Source organism: Phacochoerus africanus, chromosome 2 (genome assembly GCF_016906955.1).
Source record: "Phacochoerus africanus isolate WHEZ1 chromosome 2, ROS_Pafr_v1, whole genome shotgun sequence".
Lineage (NCBI taxonomy): Eukaryota > Metazoa > Chordata > Mammalia > Artiodactyla > Suidae > Phacochoerus > Phacochoerus africanus.
In genome coordinates, this window is record NC_062545.1 from 165,778,439 (window position 1) to 165,797,007 (window position 18,569).

Sequence of the window (18,569 nt, forward strand, 5' to 3'; positions counted from 1 at the left end):
GAATAACCCTAATCAGAATCCAGAAAAAAAGAAAGTCATGATTAGCATTTGGTTTTCCAAAGCAATACAGACCTATCAGAAGTCTGTGTATATTGGATAATGTTACAATCTAAGTAGAGATCATCACCATATTATAAATTCTGATTGGAGACATTAGAATACCTTGTGATTTTGCAGTAATTTCTTAATCCCTTAGGAGACATTTATCGTGGAAAATACTTAACAGGAAAAAGGATTTGGGGATAAAAATGAATTAAAAGATATATAAAACTAGTCCATTTGTATGTTTAAGAAACCAAGCATTTTAAAAATAGGTAATTCAGGAGTTCCTGTCATGGCACAGTGGTTAACGAATCCGACTAGGAACCATGAAGTTGCGGGTTCGAGCCCTGCCCTTGCTCAGTGGGTTAACGATCCGGCGTTGCCGTGAGCTGTGGTGTAGGCCACAGATGCGGCTTGGATCCCGCGTTGCCGTGGCTCTGGCGTAGGCTGGCAGCTACAGCTCCGATTAGACCCCTAGCCTGGGAACCTCCATATGCCGCGGGAGCGGCCCAAGAAATGGCAAAAAGACAAAAAAAAAAAAAAAAGGTAATTCACAGTACCCTTCACTCCCATACAGAATGAGTGTTCTATCATTAAGACGGCTATTGCAGGTACTTTAGAAATTTAAGAAAGCTACCAGCTGAGTATTCCTTAAAGCTGCAGCTTCCTTACTCAAAAATCTTACTAGTTCAGTATATATTACCTTCAAGTTCATTTGTTTATCTGGGAAATCATCCAAACATGTGAATAAATCACTTCCTGACACCTTGACTATTCTAATCTTATTTTCAAAAAAGTTTTCCAGACTTGTTCCTGCCTGGAGTAGGAGGTAACTAACCAGTCTTATTTGATAGTTGACAGACTAGGAGGGGTGGTTATCAAGCAGGAACCCAGAAGTTCAGGGATAAGCAGTGGTGAGAGATGGGAAGACTCTGTCTAGGAAATGTGGACATAGTACCAGTTCTACTTAAGATTCAGGGAAATGAGTACCTGCTGAATCCAAAATGGTGGCCCAAAATTCCTTTGTTTTGCAAGTTGGATCATCTTCAGCACTTGATAGCTTGTAAAGGGACACACAGTGTGGATTCTTCTGATTACTATACTTACTTATAAAGAAGTCACAATGCTAGAGAAAAGAAAAACAATTACTTTTTCCCCACAGAAAAGTGAAAAAGGTTGTATGTTGCTACACCTGCACAGATACCATAGCAGGAGTGTAATCAGAATCTGACCACTTACATACATTAAAAAATGCTGAAGTTAAAGCTAAGTTTTTGCATGCCAACTTTAATTTTCATGTTATTTAAAAGGAGTATCACATGAGTGGAGGGTTTTTCTTCCTTCCTTCCTTTCTTTTTTAGATGCCTTGCACACAACATACAGAAGTCCCTGGGCTAGGGATCGAATCCAAGCCAGAACTGTGACCTGTGCCACAGCTGCAGCAATGCCAGATCCTTAACCCACTACCCAGGGCAGGGGACTGAACCAGCACCTCCTTAGAGACAAGCTGAATCATTAACCCACTGTGCCATAGCGGGAACTCCAAGCAGAGGGTTTTTAATATGACGAAACCGTTTTCAAACAAGGACTTAATACCCGGCTGATGCAGCAAGAGTGGGAATAGCCACGGTCGGTCAGCCTTGTCACCTCTCCAGGGTTTACATAACTGACCACATATAAGTGATGTTCTAAAGGAGAATCTTTGGTGCCTTCAAAGTATACCAGCTTTCTGACTTCATCAACCTGGATCTGTCAAAAGAACAAAAAAACCAATGCTAGTATGACCTCTGCAAGGCCAGTAATTCATCAAACAACATCAAATTTTATCCAGAATCATTTGAGTCATCCTTTGCCTTGTGCCTCTTTTTAAAAATTTGTCATCGATGTTACTAAACCTGAGTTGGTTTTGTTCATGTCTTATAGCTAAGAATAGATCTTGTCCAGAAGGAAAAAAAGACGCCTAAGTTGCATGCTATTGGTAGTTTCCTATATGGTTAGAATGTGTGCTTTTCTTAAAATATAAGAATTATTTCACTGAAATGACAACACTTTATAGAGAAAAAATACCTATATTCAAGCTCAAGTCAACCATTCCTGCATACATTAAAAAGTCTAATTTAGGTATCCTGTCTATTTCTGTTAGTGCAGCATTATCTTAGGTGTACTTCTTTGGTGTTTTGCACAAATTTGCAAAAATATTTTTCTCTTGGGTTAAGGAGTAATTGCACACAATCACTCAATCACTTTCAATATTGGTATAGTTTATAAATAGGTATGAAAGATCTTATAAAGAAGTCACAATACTGAATTCACTTAATATTCTTGCCAAATTACAGTAAGATTCTAAATAAATGGCTTTTATTGTTCCTTTATCAAAACCTTTTAGCAGCCTACTCACAAAATGTTTAATAAAATTCAGATTTTTTTTCCTTACAAAACAAAGAAAATAAAGGTACATTTCTATTTATTTATTTATTTATTTTTATTTGTCTTTTTGCTATTTCTTTGGGCCGCTCCTGCGGCACATGGAGGTTCCCAGGCTAGGGGTCCAATCGGAGCTGTAGCTGCCAGCCCACACCAGAGCCACAGCAACACGGGATCCAAGCCGCGCCTGCAACCTACACCACAGCTCACGGCAACGCCGGATCTTCAACCCACTGAGCAAGGGCAGGGACCGAACCCGCAACCTCATGGTTCCCAGTCGGATTCGTTAACCACTGCGCCACGACGGGAACTCCTCATTTCTAAAAGCAAGTATGTTTAAATGCCACATTTTCTCCAGGAATCTTCTACTTCATCACTATAAACATTTTTTAATATTCATGGATATACAAATAACTATATGACATTAAGAAGGCCCATATGACAAAGACAGAAAGGATACAAAGGATAAGAAATGGCAGATCAAGCATTCATGAATCACAGGTATGTATTAATCTGTGCAAAAGGTCAGGACAGGCTCTGCTCTTGACCTAGCATCTAGAAGTCAGTCAGGCATTTCAAAATTGAATAAATAGGAGTTCCCATCATGGCTCAGTGGTTAACGAATCTGACTAGGAACCATGAGGTTGTGGGTTTGATCCCTGGCCTTGTTCAGTGGGTTAAGGATCCAGCATTGCCATGAGCTGTGGTGTAGGTTGCAGACACAGCTCGGATCCTGAGTTGCTGTGGTTCTGGTGTAGGTTGGCAGCTACAGCTCCGATTAGACTCCTAGCCTGGGAACCTCCATATGCTGCGGGTGTGGCCCTAGAAAAGGCAAAAAGACAAAAAAAAAAAAGAATAACTGGTTAATTCCTCACTCCCCTTCTCTTTGCTTCAAATAACAACTTTAAATGTAACACCTGAGGGTTTCAGAATCCCTTGGTATCAGAATGACCTAAGGGGCTTGTGAAACAGATTGCTGGGTCCCACAATGATAGTTTTCAATTCAGGAGGTCTGAGGTGGGCCCAGGGATCTACAGTTGTAAGTTCCCAGGTCATGCTGATGCTTTACTGCTTGTCCAGGGACCACATTCTGAGAACCCTAAGGAGCACATGGGCTTAAAAGCCTCAAAGCTCTATTCAATTACTGTCATTGGAAACTTTTGGGCATGAACAAGGTTACCAGCGAAAGCAGAAAAAAACTTTTAAAATAAATAAATAAATAAAGCAAGGGTAGAGGGGAAATAGAAGAGTAAGAAAGAAAGACACAGACTCATCACAAAACTAAGCATGATATAAACAAAGAAGAAAATTGAAGCACATTATAGCAAGTAGTAGAAGGACATTTAGGTTGCCCAAACAAGGTTCAGATCTGCATAAATACAATTTGGGGAGGGTTCCTTCAGTATTATCAAGCATTAAGTTTACATTAGTGTAAATATTTTTTTTCAGAACTTAGAATTCCACCGTAAGATTTTTCTCAGGTGATAATAACATGCAAAGTCCCTAAACAGAAAAAAATGTATTGAACATGTAACCAGAAGGCCATGTGACACTCTCAGTGGAAATGAGACCTTAAAGGCCACCTATTATATTCTAAAGTTTTTTACCAAGAAAAACAAACCTGGGACCTGGATCTTCCTTCTTTCTCCTTAATCACCTTGGGGACTATGAGTGACTTCTACAGTAGCCAGTATACATAATCCTTCAATAAATCTCTGAATCAATTTGAGGAAATCACAGGCCTTCACTAAATCCTGGTAGCATACACCAACTTAACTGTATGTATCACACATATAAAGGATGGAGTTCTTAGAGATCTCATGAAACTGACCACCTAACTGAAAGTTGAAACAAACACAAGGTACTATAAAAGGCAAAAGAAAAAAAATTAGAATTCATTGAATTGCTACAGAAAGCCATATGCCAAGAGTGAAACAGAGGATGGAGTTCCCTCTTTTTCCTTACCAATCTATGCGCTATATAAATGTCCGTCATATTTTGTAGGGGGTAAATGAAACTTTAAATCGTGAGGTAAGATAGCTGACTGAAAGAACATCACTATCAGAAATTGTAAATGAAATTTCTAATGTAGAAATGACACAAGTAGTCTATAAGAGATTTAGAAATAATTTTCAAACTATATTCTAACTCGCTTTTGCTAGGCTTGAAAAGTATGGACCAGCTCTTTCCTTACTAAGTAGCAACAATGTATCTAAAACTGATGAAACTTTAATAACCAAAACATATCTAATACCAGGGTTATAAAATGGGTGAGATTTATAGTTTAAATTAAGATTCTCCTTTTCCTGAGTTCTTTCAGGCCCTAATTTAGTATTTTCAAAATACTGGGGTCATATAAAGTTTCACTACTGATTTTAGTACTGCATACACATAGCTAATGTTGACTAAACATACCAGTAGAATAAAAGAACATACATTAGATCCGTGACGGCCAAGAACTTCCCATTCACCACTGGTAATTGCTATTTCCTCTTTGACAGGACACTTGAAATCACCTAAAGATAAATATAGTTAAAATCCAGCACCTTACATCAGACTATAAGTAAAAATAAATAAATAAATAGTATTCTAAACACTTTTTTCACCCAAAAAAGATAAACTGAAAAATTCATGGTATATCTGGAGTAATAAAATATTTTGGAACCAGAGGTGGTAGTTGCACAACACTGTGAATGTAGTAAATGCCACTGCTCATTTTTAATGTTCACTTTAAAATGGTCAATTTAACATTATATGAATTTTACCTTAATATAAAGTCTACAGTTTTAAAAATTCTAAGTTATGAGTTTCCATTATAATAATGGAATAATCCATATAAATAAAGTGAAAATAGCAAAATAGCTACTTATGGCAAAGCACAAAAGAACTCAAAAGCACTTGCATTCCTAAACTTTGGTTAAACAAAAAAATTAATGGGTTGATAAGGCATTTCTCCTAGAAATGCAACAAACTACTTAAAAAGCCATACAAGGAAAATTTTAATATAATTAACTGTTTTTCATTTGCCAAAAACAAATTGAGTATTACCATAGTAAATACCAACATGTCCCATTTATCTTTAAAAAAGATTCTGTCTTGGTAGATGAGGCTCTCTCAGTGGCCTAAGGAGGAGGAGGTTAAAAAAAATGGAAAGCATTCTTTATGCTTAGCTTCTGCTAGCTCTGCCTGTGGGGAGTGACAGCTGAGATGGTGAGATGATACAGGACTTTAACCAGGGTCCTACTCAAGTTAATTAAAAAAAAAAAAAAAAAGATTTCTTTTTCTTAGATACAAAAATTAACTTAGTACTTTACACTTTATCACCAGAAAATAAATATTATTTAACATATAACAAATGCTAATTGTTTTATATCATAGCCACTAAAGGAAGAAAAGAGGAGGGATAAGGAAAATAAAATGGACATCAAGGAAAAGGAGGAAGATCTGGAGAAAGTAAAACTAGGTAAAGATGAGGGAAATGAAAAGAAGAGATAGACAAACTCAGGGGCCCAGATACAGACATTAAGAGGGAACAGAGGCTAGGCGTTCTGAGATGAATATTAGCTGAAGTGATTGCTCTTTTATTATTCAATTGGAGTATACAATTTTAATTTAACATCTCTTTATCACTGTCCCAAGCATGTTGTTTTAGCTAACTAACTACTATTCATAGCTCTTTGTCCAGTCTTTATCACTAAATTTTCTAGAATTCCATAAGTGGATTTAATTTCTGAACAACAGAGGAAGTAGTAAGGGCAATTTTATAACAAGGGTCAAATTAAAATAAGGCTCTTAGGGAAAAAATTCCATCCTGGACATACAAGATCTTGTCTGAATTAAAATAAATAGGTTAACAGAAGGAGCAAAGTTATGGGCAGTATTTACTTTGCAAGTCCTAAGACATAGCTCATTGTTTCTTTCTTTCTTTTTTTTTTGTCACCCGCGGCATATGGAGGTTCCCAGGCTAGGGGTCGAATCGGAGCTGTAGCCACTGGCCTATGCCAGAGCCACAGCAACTCGGGATCCGAGCCACGTCTGCAATCTACACCACAGCTTACGGCAACAACAGATTGTTAACCCACTGAGCAAGGGCAGGGCTCGAACCCGCAACCTCATGGTTCCTAGTCGGATTCGTTAACCACTGCGCCACGACAGGAACTCCCTCATTGTTTCTTAATGAATGATATTCAAAAGGCCATGATGAAAAAATAACCCAATTAAAAGGTTGGCAAAGAAGTCAAATGGACATTTCTCCAAAGAAGATACACAAGTGGCTAGTACGCACATGATAATGTTACTAATCACTAGGAAAATGCAAATCAAAAGCACAACGGGAGTTCCCATTGTGGCGCAGTGGTTAACGAATCTGACTAGGAACCATGAGGTTGCGGGTTTGGTCCCTGCCCTTGCTCAGTGGGTTAACGATCCGGCGTTGCCGTGAGCTGTGGTGTAGGTTGCAGACGCGGCTCGGATCCCGCGTTGCTGTGGCTCTGGCGTAGGCCGGTGGCTACAGCTCCGATTGGACCCCTAGCCTGGGAACCTCCATATGCCGCGGGAGTGGCCTAAGAAATAGCAACAACGACAACAACAAAAAAGCACAACGACATGCTATTTCACACCCACTAGTATAGCTCTCACCAAACCAAACCAAATCCAACACCCAGAAAATAACATATGAGAGCAAGGATATGGAGAAATGGGACTCTTTGTGCACTGCTAATGGGAATGTATTAAGATGCAGCTGCTATGGAAAAGAGTATAGCAGTTCCTCAAAAAATTAAAAAGGAATTACCATACCCAGCAATTTCACTTCTAGGTATATAACCCAAAGAATTGAAAGCAAGGTCTTAAATAGATATCTGGACACCCATGTTCATAGCAGCATTATTCACAAGAGCCAAAATGTAGAAGCAACTCAACTGTTCGTGGACAGATGAATGGATAAACAATATGTGTTTATACAAACAATGGAATATTATTCAACTTTAAAAAGAAAGGACATTCTGTCACATGCTACAACCTGGATGAACCTTGAGGATACTGTGCTAAATGAATAAGCCAGTCAAAAAAGGACAAATACTGTAAGATTCCATTTAAATGAGGTAGCTAGAATAGTCAAATTCATTGAGACAAAAAAGTGGTTGCCAGGGATTAAGGGGAGGAAGGAATGAGGAATTATAATTTATTTTCCACTATACTGGGTATTATTTACTGGATAGTTTCAGTTTTGGAAAATGAAAAAAGTTCTGGAGGTGGATGGTGGTGATGGTTGTAGAACAATATATACTTAGTGCCATGAAACTGCACACTTAAAAGGGTTAAAATTGTAAATTTTGTTACGTATATTTTACCACAATTAAAAAAAAAATAGTTCTCTTGAGTCTAAGTTACAAATGGCAGTAAAGCATATAACATAATACCATAAAATGCTTACTATTCCAAAACAAACTCTGTATTATTAAAGTAGAAAACTGTGACTCAATTTTTTAAAAACACAGGAATATTCTTGCGCCATTTCACTTTTTCTAGGCTTACACATTCTATATTACGTTTCCCATAGGAAAACCATCACTTTTTTTTTTTTTTAAAGAAATTAACTTTAGCCAACACAGTATTTAATTTCACTTTGGACAAAATAATTGTATCAATCTGAAGAGCAATAACTATATATTAAATTCAGTGTAGACGTAGACAGTATAAAAAACATCTAGCATGTACAAGTATCTAATAACTATATAATATTTTAAAAATAGCTTTTTTAATCTAAAAATTATGAGTTCATGTTAAACAAATTAAAAAGTATAGTCAAGGTAAAAACAGCAAGTAAAAATAATCCCAATATCCAGAGATTACCCACTATTAATAGTTTACTATGTATCCATCAAGAACTTTGTCCCATGCTTACAAAGTACACAAAAAAGACATTACATTACCCTACCCCTCCTACTTTCTGCTCCCAACATTTTCCCCTTTTTAAATACAAAAGGATTTCTTACTTGGGGCTGGCAGCCCACCACTGGATCGTTTATATTTGCTCTCCTTTAAAATGGATGTGATTTTATATAAATGACGGAAACCTGTTTTGCATTCAGAGGCAAAAATAAATTCAATTTCATCTTCATGACTTTGGGGAAAAACATGAAAGATGTCATGGATCTGTAAAATGAATAGCTTAATTTACTACACACATTAATGAAAATACTACATAAACCATTTAATTAAACCAAAGAAAGAAGAATTAATTACTTGATAAAGATACTCTGAAATATAAATAACTGTCAGGCTAGGGTTATGGTATATGGACAACTATAGATTTTGCTTGGACCTTTCAAATTTATCTTACTTTAGTCAAAGACGTCATCTACTGAGAAGTAAATGCTTCCAGGTGGAGAAAAAAGGAAAACATGACCAAAAGCCACTTCTTACTCACCATCTCTGCAATTCTTTGAAACATGGTATGAAGTTTGTGTGTGTTGGGTTTTTTTTTTTTTTTTTTGTCTTTTTAGGGCCACACCTATGGCATATGAAGCTCCTAGGCTAGGGGTTGAATTGGAGCTGCAGCTGCTGGCCACAGCCACAGCCACACCAGATCCAAGCTGCATCTACAACCTATACCACAGCTCAGGGCAATGCCGGATCCTTAACCCAATGAACGGGGCCAGGATTGAACCTGTGTCCTCATGGATACTAGTCCGGTTTGTTACTGCTGAGCCAAAATAGGAACTCCCGAGGTTTGTTTAATGATATAAATCTTATTACAGAAATGATGAGGAAAATGTTTTTAACTTTTCTTTTCCTGAGAGAAATACTCTAGCATTTGAAGAGAAAACACATGTTCAGGTGAATCATATGAAGCCTATATTCAGCCGGGGAGTGACCTGGCTTTATTTATTTTGTTTAAGTTTTTTCCTTTAAGCTGAAAAATGAAAAACTCAGTGCAAAACTGGTATATTTTGGTAGAGTCTGTCAACTTAAAAGAGAAAGTCTTTGCTTTTGTGGTCCTCTCAGAGGCAATAATGAGATTGTATTTTCAATATGTGATGTATCCAGGAACAAGGGCAATTCTGCAACCAGGCAGATGTCATTTCAATGGCATCTACCTTCTATCTACAAACCATTCTCCATTCTAGAACCATCATTCAAATTTGAAATATTCAAACTAAGCAAATAACACTCGTGGTTACTCTGAACTTAAAAAATTCTTTTTTTTTTTTTTTTTGGCTTTTCTAAGGCTGCCCCTGCCGCATATGGAGGTTCCCAGGCTATGGGTCTAATCGGAGCTGTAGCCGCCGGCCTACGCCAGAGCCACAGCAACACCAGATCTGAGCCACGTCTGTGACCTACACCCCAGCTCACGGCAACGCCGGATCCTTAACCCACTGAGCAAGGCCAGGGATTGAACCCACAACCTCATGGTTCTCAGATTCGTTAACCACTGAGCCACAACAGGAACTCCTTAAAAAATTCATTTTGAAAGTTTGCTGTGGAGCTTCATTTGCTTTAGCATTCTAAGGAAATATTTAAACCAAGTACAAGAAATCATGCATACATTTATCCAGATGTCTGTTGTTTCTTCATAGATAATCAGTGGTGTCACAGAGTCAGGCACTGACTCGATGAGTCTCTGTCTTTCCATGGCATCATCTTCTACTGGGATAAATAATTCAGGTGAGATCAACACTATCTGTAGGCGAGTTTGGGAGCGATCTAGTAGGATGGCCCAAGCACTAGTTAAATAAATAAAAGAAAAGCACCAAAAATAAAGCATACTCTCAGAAAATGAACATTCCACTACTCTGTCTCCTAGCACACATCAATTATTTCTGTTATCATAATGAGAGAATTGGTTTAATATATGCTAAATCATCACTTACAAATGGCTAATTAAAAGTAGTAGCTTATTCTATACTTATTTTTTTTAAATTAAGCTTGAGTAGAGTTTTTAAAAGCAGTTTTCTTTAAATATCCAAAATCACAGATGGTCTTTGAAACTGTTTTCTCCCTTTAATATCCACAAATGCCAGCCTCATGAAACTCCTGTTGTCCACATTAGACACAGCTACTATATGCTATCATCTTCATATAAGGCTCTACACATACTTCTGCTTAAGGTACACAATACAAAAAATTCACACTGACATGTGAGCCTGAAAGTCAAACAATGTAACTGCAAATAACACTGTGAAACCATGACTAGCTAAGTAAGAGAATTAAAATGCTATGCAGCTATGCTTATAGGGTTACAAATCTATAAATCAACTTAATTCAGAAAAAATTTACTGTGCAGAAATACTACCCTACAAATTTACATGTGAAGGCAGCTCCAACAGAAAGGAAAACCTAATAGCATAGACAGTTCTAGATGCTAAATTATTTGCAAAGAAGTGACAATTTAACATACGCACTATTTTCCCTCTGGAGTCCATCCAGCTCTGGCAATATATTCAACTCCTTCAAACAGAATCTCAAAAGGCTGAATTAGTTCCTTATCTATGACATCTATAATCTATTAAAAAAGAAAAAAGGAATCTAGTTATAGAAGATTGAGATAAATAACTAGCTTACTGGTCTACTTATGTTGCTATATTTAACAGCGTAATACTTTTTCAGTCTTAGGTGCACAGCATACAGCAAAATCAGCAGTAACTTGGTGGTAACTTGTGGGTGACCTACACTGGTGCTCTTTATGCCTAAAAAGTTCTAACTACCAGAATTAGCATGGTCTAAAAGTCTTTTCCCATGAGTTTACACTAACATAATTCTTTTTTTTTTTTTTTCCTCTTTAGGGCTGCTCCCACGGCATATGGAGGTTCCCAAGCTAGGGGCCACAGCCACAGCAACGCCAGACCCAAGCTGCATCTGCGATCTACACCACAGCTCAAGCCAGTGCCAGATCCTTAACCCACAGAGCGAGGCCAGAGATCAAGCCCGCATCCTCATAGATCCTAGTCAGGTTTGTTAACTGCTGAGCCATGAAGTGAACTCCGGAATTCTTGATAATAACTGGTAAAATCAGGTTTTATCACTTCAGACTCTAGTATTTAAGAAAAATAATAGTCCTTAGTTCCTTATATTTTAGCCTAAAACACTATTTGTGTAATATATTACTAAAATGGTACTGGGTAAGTAAACTTTTTTAATAGTCTAGCTAACACAATTAAAAAAAATTATTTTTAAATATACAAAGGATCTGAATAGACAGTTCTCCAAAGAAGATACACAAATGGCCAATAAGCACATGAAAAGATGCTCAACATCATTAGCCATCAGAAAAATGTAAGTCAAAACCACAATAAGATACAACTTCAAACCCACTAAGATGGCTATAAGACAAATAATAACAGAGTTGATGAAGATGTAGAGAAGTTGGAAACCTTACATACACTGCTGATGGAAATACAAAATAGTGTAGCCACTTTGGAAAATAGTTTGCCAGTTCCTCAATAGGTTTAACATAGAGTTATCACAGGATCCAAAAAACAATTCCACTTCTAAGTATCTAACCAAGAGAAATAAAAACATATGCCCATAAAAAAATTGTATACCCACATTACTGGTAGCATTACCTTTTTTTTTTTTTTTCTGCACTGTGGCATGCAAAAGTTCCCTGGACAGGAATCAAATGTGCACCACAGTAGTGATAACATTGGATCCTTAACTGCTAGGTTGTCAGGATACTCCAATAACATTATTCTTAACAGCCAAAAGAGAATAATCCAAATGTCCACAGCTGATGCGTGGATAAATAAAATGTGGTATATCCATACAAAGGAATATTTTTAGGTGATAAAAAGTAGTGAAGTAGTGAAGCTATTATATGGTGCAATATGACTAGTACTTGTGGAGTTCCCGTCGTAGCGCAGTGGTTAACGAATCCGACTAGGAACCATGAGGTTGCGGGTTCGGTCCCTGCCCTTGCTCAGTGGGTTAACGATCCGGCATTGCCTTGAGCTGTGGTGTAGGTTGCAGACGCGGCTCGCTGTGGCTCTGGCGTAGGCTGGCGGCTGCAGCTCCGATTAGACCCATAGCCTGGGAACCTCCATATGCCGCGGGAGTGGCCCAAGAAATAGCAAAAAGACAAAAAAAAAAAAAGGAATAGTTTAAAAAATATATATATGACTAGTACTTGAAAATATAATGCTAAATGAAAGAACCCAGACTAGATACTATATTATACTTATATGAACTGTCCAGAATAAACAAATCCATAGATAGAAAGTAGATTAGTGGTAGCCCAGGGACACAGGGCATGGAGACATCTCGGGGTGATGACTAAGGGATGTGAGTTTCTTTCAGGGGTGATGAAAATGTTTTAAAATTGATTGTGGTGATAGGTGCACTATTATGTGAATATACTAAAAGCCATGTCAACTTTAAATGAAGAAACTATATTGTATGTGAATTATATCTCAATAAAGCTGTTAAAAAAAAAAGTCTAGGGAGTTCCCGTAGTGGCTCAACTGAAATGAATCCGACTAGTAGCCATGAGGACACGGGTTCGATCCCTGGCCTTGATCAATGGGTTAAGGATCTGGTGTTGGCAGTGAGCTGTGGTGTAGGTCACAGATGCAGCTCAGATCCCACATTGCTATGGCTATGGTAGAAGCCGGCAGCTCTGGCTCTGATTAGACCCCTAGCCTGAGAACTTCCATATGGTAAGGATGCAGCCCTAAAAAAAAAAAAAAAGTCTAGCAGAGAAGACTGCTTTTTAATTAATTTGTGTGCATTCAACTTATAGGCATCTGCCTGTCCAAAGAGAAAGCAGCACGTATAAGAAATGGATATTTAATCTACCATAGACATTTATTCAACACAGAAGGTAATTCATCAGTCAATAACTGCTATTTAAGAAATATTGATTTGGAGTATTAACAAAGGCAAAGAGGAAAAACTACTGGAAAGGAGTGATAAATAAGCATATCCCAGAGTTTTCATGGTGTCTTAGCAGGTTAAGATGCTGACATAGTGTCCATGAGGTTTGATCTCTGGCCTCGCTGAGTGGGTTAAGGATCTGGTGTTGCCACAAGCTACAGTGTAGGTCACAGCTGCAGCTTGGATCCAGTGTTTCTGTGGCTGTGGAGCAGGCCTGTAACTACAGCTCCGATTTGACCCCGAGCCCAGGAACTTCCATATGCCATAGATGTGAACATAAAAAATGAATAAATACACACATCCCAATATTCTTATCTTGGGAACTAGCAGAAAGTTTCTGGAGTAGAAAATTAGATGAACCTGAAATCATGATCCACAGATGTCTCAGCAAGATCAATGAGTCCAAAAAATAAAAAGTATATCTAAGATTTCTACTGACTGCCTAGTCAAATGACACAAAAGTTAACTCAACATTTTATACTTACCCTTCCTTCAGCATCAATCAGTATTTCTGACATCTTAAAAGTGACTTTTGGATTTGCTGTACCTTTAGAAAGAGATATAAATGAATAGTAATGCACATCCAAAATTATTTCAACTAATTTTGCCAGATAATCCTTTTTATACTTTAGTTAAACCAGTGATATTGCATATAGTCAGGGATTCATTGCATAAGAATCCCAAAACTTGAAGTTCTCATTGTAGCTCAGTGGGTTACAAACCCGACTAGTATCCACGAGGATGCGGGTTAGATCCCTGGCCTCGCTCAGTGAGTTAAGGATCTGGTGTTGCTGTGAGCTGTGAAGTAGGCTGCAGACATGGCTCGGATCCCGCATTGCTGCGGCTGTGGTGTAGGCCAGCAGCTGCTGCTCCAATTTGACCCCTAGCCTGGAACTTCCATATGCTGTAGGTGAGGCCCTAAAAAGCAAAAAATTAAAAAATAAACAAAAGAATCTCAAAACTTCATTTCAAATTCATAATTTTAAAAATGGGTATAAAAAAAGAAGCTGAAAAACATCAACAGTTAGCATGAAATAGGAGTTCCTGCTACGGCGCAATGGAATCAACAGCATCTTGTGAGTACTGGGACACAGGTTTAACATCTGGCGCAGCACAGTGGATTAAAACGTTGCTGCACTTGCAGCTTAGGTTGCAGCTGTGGCTCAGATTGGATCCCTGGCCTGGGGGAACTTCAAATGCCGCAGGGAAAAGAAAAAAAAAAAGAGTTAGCATGAAATAAAATAGGCAAATTCTGTATTATTTCACAATTGAAATGCTGTAAACAACAATATGGAGAAAATTACTAATTTATTAAGAACATGGAATTCCCACTGTGGCAGAGTGGATTAATGACCTGGTGTTGCTACAGCTGTGGTGTAGGTCAGAGATGGCTTGGATTCAATCCCTGGCCCAGGAACTTCCATGTGCCACAGCCAAAAAAGGAAAAGAAAAAACCAGAAAAACATAATCCCTATTTATTTCCTAGCAATAAATATCTATTATTTTGCACTTTTTCTGACCACTTGGATTAAAATTCTAAAATAGTACATACTTGATGTGTTGTAATAGATTTTTAATATAATTTTTTATTTATATTAGCAACTAAATCACATATTTTGAAAACAAAATTAGTTTTTCCCCATTTTTAAAGTTTTATTGAAGTATAATCGATTTACAAGGTTGTGATAATTTCTGCCGTGCAAAAAGTTATACATGTACACACACCCATTCTCTTTCAGATTCTTTTCCCATACAGTATGCTTTTGAACTGATGTGTTCCCAGCACATATAAGTTCCTGGCACTCAAAAGTTTCTCAACTATTTGATGAATGAATTACAAATAAATAAATATGCCATACAACATCTTTATTTCCTAGCAAAGACACCTTTTTTTTTTTTCTTTTCTATTTTGGCTACCCTGCTTGATCCTTGGCCTACTGTGCAGGGCTAGGGATCGAACCTGCATCCTAGCGCTTCCAAGATGCTGCTGAAACCGTTGCGCCACAGCGGGAACTCCGGCAAAGACACTTTTTTATTCATTTCTTGAAATAATCAGTTTTGTGCATTTCCCCATCTTTGAAATAATTAAAAAGGATCAGCCTATAATTATTAAGTCTGTAAAGGACTAATGTTGACCATATCTTTGGATGACTGCAGAAAGAATCTTATTTGAAAAGTAGGAATGGGAGTTTCCATTGTGGCTCAGTGGGTTAAGAACCTGACATGGTCTCTGTGAGGATGCAGGTTCAATCCATGGTCTTAATCAGTAGATTAAGGATCTGTCATTGCAACAAGCTATGACACAGGTCACAGATGTAGCTTGGATCTGGAGTTGCTATGGCCGTGGTATAGGCCAGCAGCTGCAACTCTGGTTTGATCCTTAGCCCAGGAACTTCCGCATGCTGCAGGTGTGGCCATAAAATGAAAAGAAAAGTAGGAAAGAGTGAATGTAAATGCCAATGGAACATAGTACCTGTTTTAGGATAACGGAATGAATCTGCCCTCCTTGTTTCCAACAAAGGGGATGTAACATGAATAATTTCCACCTCGGATTCATCATTTTCTTCATACAGAATTCTAAGAATTTTACTGCCACTGGGAGCTTGAAAGGAAATTAAATATTGAAAATTTGGAAGAATCATGCCAGAGGTAATCATAATTGACTATTCCCTCTAGTGTTATATTTCCCATAGTGAAAAACAGTTTATGTATAAAATATGCTGCCACTAATCTTTGCAGGAGCAAGGTGAGTTACTGCTAAGCCACTTTTACTGTTTAAATGTTACTCCTTTTAGCAGATAAACAACTGAAGATAATCGTATAGATATGTACACATACAATTATCTCTCTATTACACACACATATTTAAAACAAGGGAAACACACTTGTGAAGAATGTTAGTCCTTGCATACCTTAAAATATATTTCTTTGGAAAAAGGAATTACTACACTTAAAATATTTTCTATAAAATAAATCCTACTTAAATGGAGTCCAGTTTTTTTTTAATGGTTTCTCTAATTCATGTCACAATCTTTTTTTTAATTCAATGAATTTTACTACATTTACAGTTGTACAACCATTATCACAACCTAATTTTAGAACATTTTCATCCCAAACCCCCCAGTCCATATCTCCCCCACAACCTGTCCCTTTGGTAACCATGTTTTTTGAAGTCTGTGAGTCTGTTTCTGTTCTGAAAATAAATTTCATTTGTACCCTTTTTCTAGAGTCCACATATAAATGATAAAGCATATGATGGCAGTCGCTCACTGTCTAACGTCACTTAGCATGATTTCTCATGTCACAATCTTGTTCTAACAATACAGATATGGTGAAACACTTTTACATCTTAAAATAAAATGTTCAAATCTAAGAAATGGCTTTAAAATAAATGTTTTTCATGGTCCCTTACAGACGTGTTCAGAATGCTAGCTGCAATCCATTAATGGGTAATGAAACCTTTCAATGGGTCATAACCAGCATTTAAAAAAATACAACAAACAGGAGTTCCTGTCATGGCTCAGCGGTAACAATCTGACTATCCATGAAGATGTGGGTTCGATCCCTGGCCTTGCTCAGTGGGTTAAGGATCTGGCAATGCCATGAGCTGTGGTGTAGGTCACAGATGCAGCTCAATCCCGCATTGCTGTAGCTGTGGCATAGGCTGGTAACTACAGCTCCAATTTGACCCGTAGCCTGGGAATTTCCATATGTCATGTGTGTGGCTCTAAAAAGACAAATAAAAAATAAAAAATGAAAAAACAATAAAAATACAACAAAAAGAAAAAATATATAATATCAGAGTACATTACGTATAAGAATAAATATTGCTTCATGAAATTTGTTTTTTAGTTTTATGTATAGAGTATACATACAATATATTAAATTAGACTGTAAAGCCAATTTCTAACTGGATCATAGTCAAAAGGTTTGAAAGCTTTTGCTTTAGTTGTTTCTCATCCAGTAAAATATTTGTGAATGCACCAAGAAAAATGAGGAATCTGTGTCCTTTTTTCCTGATCCATTCATACACTAATTTGGCCATCTGTTCATGCACTCTCTCTAACCAATCCTACATTTTTATAGCAACTCCCATTAAGAGGTAGTATTTTTTATCCTGCCACCTATGTTGCCACCAGTATAATGAAGATCAGCTTCTAGATGAAAAATTGGCAAGGAGAGTTGAAGGACCTGGGGTACTCAACCACAGTTCAGTTGTTTTTATGAGAAGTCATTATGGTAGGATATAGCCTGAACATTCTAAATAACTACTGGTAGGAGCTAATCTTCATCATTTTGAATCTATTATTCAGAATTAAGAATCTATGCACTTAATTAATTGGTAGTTGAATCTCATAATACTTTAATTGATCTATAATATATTATTTTGAATCTTCTTACTTGTTTCAGCTTCCGGACACCACCAATAGCCAGAATATCTATCAAATTCTTCTTGAAGAACAAAGGTAGCAACTCCAGCTGATCTGGGATCCTCTTCCATGCTGGCTAGCTCTAAACAAACATAAAAGGTAAAATTATCACAGGAAGTTCTCTATCTTTTCATAGGTACAAAGCAGAATGATTCCATTTATTTTGAAAAGCAGCTACGTTATAGTGGTAAACTCTGGAGCTAAATGGACTGAATTCAAATCTAGGTTTTGAATTACTAAATGACTGACCCTGGGCAAATTACCCGACCACATTCTACTGCAGTGTCCCATTTGTAAATGGAAAGAAGAATCTACCTTGTATGGTGTTATGAAGACTAAATGAGTTATTTCACATAAAGGATTTAGAACAAAGCCTGAACCACAGTATGTGCTCCATATGTTAGTTATTATTTTCCCATTTAGCTAGGACCACGGGAAAAACAACTCTGCTACATAGAGAAGTACGTCTTTAGACCTAGAAGGGGGTTTTATAGACCATGTAATTCACCATTCCTCCTCCCATTCAACCAAAGCAAATTGGCTTTATCTATTTTATATTTAGGTTTCCAATAAAGGATTTAAAGAGAACTCTTGCAAAAGAAAACCAAAAAACCACAAAGGCCACAATCATATAAAATTTCATGACATGGGGAAATGTTACAACATCCTTGAATTTTAAAAAGCATATTACTGAATGACATACACTGTGACTTCATTTATAAAAATGTTATACAGGAGTTCCCATTGTGGCTAAGCAGAAACAAAGCCGACTAGGAACTATGAGGTTGCAGGTTCGATCCC

The 18,569-nt window shown here is 37.3% G+C and overlaps 1 protein-coding gene across 4 annotated transcripts in view; it reads right to left on the bottom strand.

Annotated features, from left to right (window-relative positions):
- The window catches only part of DPP8 (dipeptidyl peptidase 8), a 68,391-nt gene that overhangs the window by 18,631 nt on the left and 31,191 nt on the right, over positions 1-18,569 (bottom strand). For all 4 annotated transcript variants that reach the window (XR_007133150.1, XM_047767100.1, XM_047767101.1 and 1 more), the window contains 9 exons: positions 17,740-17,850; positions 15,812-15,940; positions 13,824-13,885; positions 10,872-10,972; positions 10,016-10,193; positions 8,463-8,622; positions 4,903-4,982; positions 1,639-1,791; positions 1,033-1,168 (listed from right to left, as the gene is read on the bottom strand). Coding sequence is in view for 3 of the 4 variants with exons in the window: in XM_047767100.1 (XP_047623056.1) it covers positions 1,033-1,168; positions 1,639-1,791; positions 4,903-4,982; positions 8,463-8,622; positions 10,016-10,193; positions 10,872-10,972; positions 13,824-13,885; positions 15,812-15,940; positions 17,740-17,850 (1,110 nt within the window). In the remaining variant the exon portion in view is untranslated. The remainder of the gene's footprint in view (positions 1-1,032; positions 1,169-1,638; positions 1,792-4,902; positions 4,983-8,462; positions 8,623-10,015; positions 10,194-10,871; positions 10,973-13,823; positions 13,886-15,811; positions 15,941-17,739; positions 17,851-18,569) is intronic.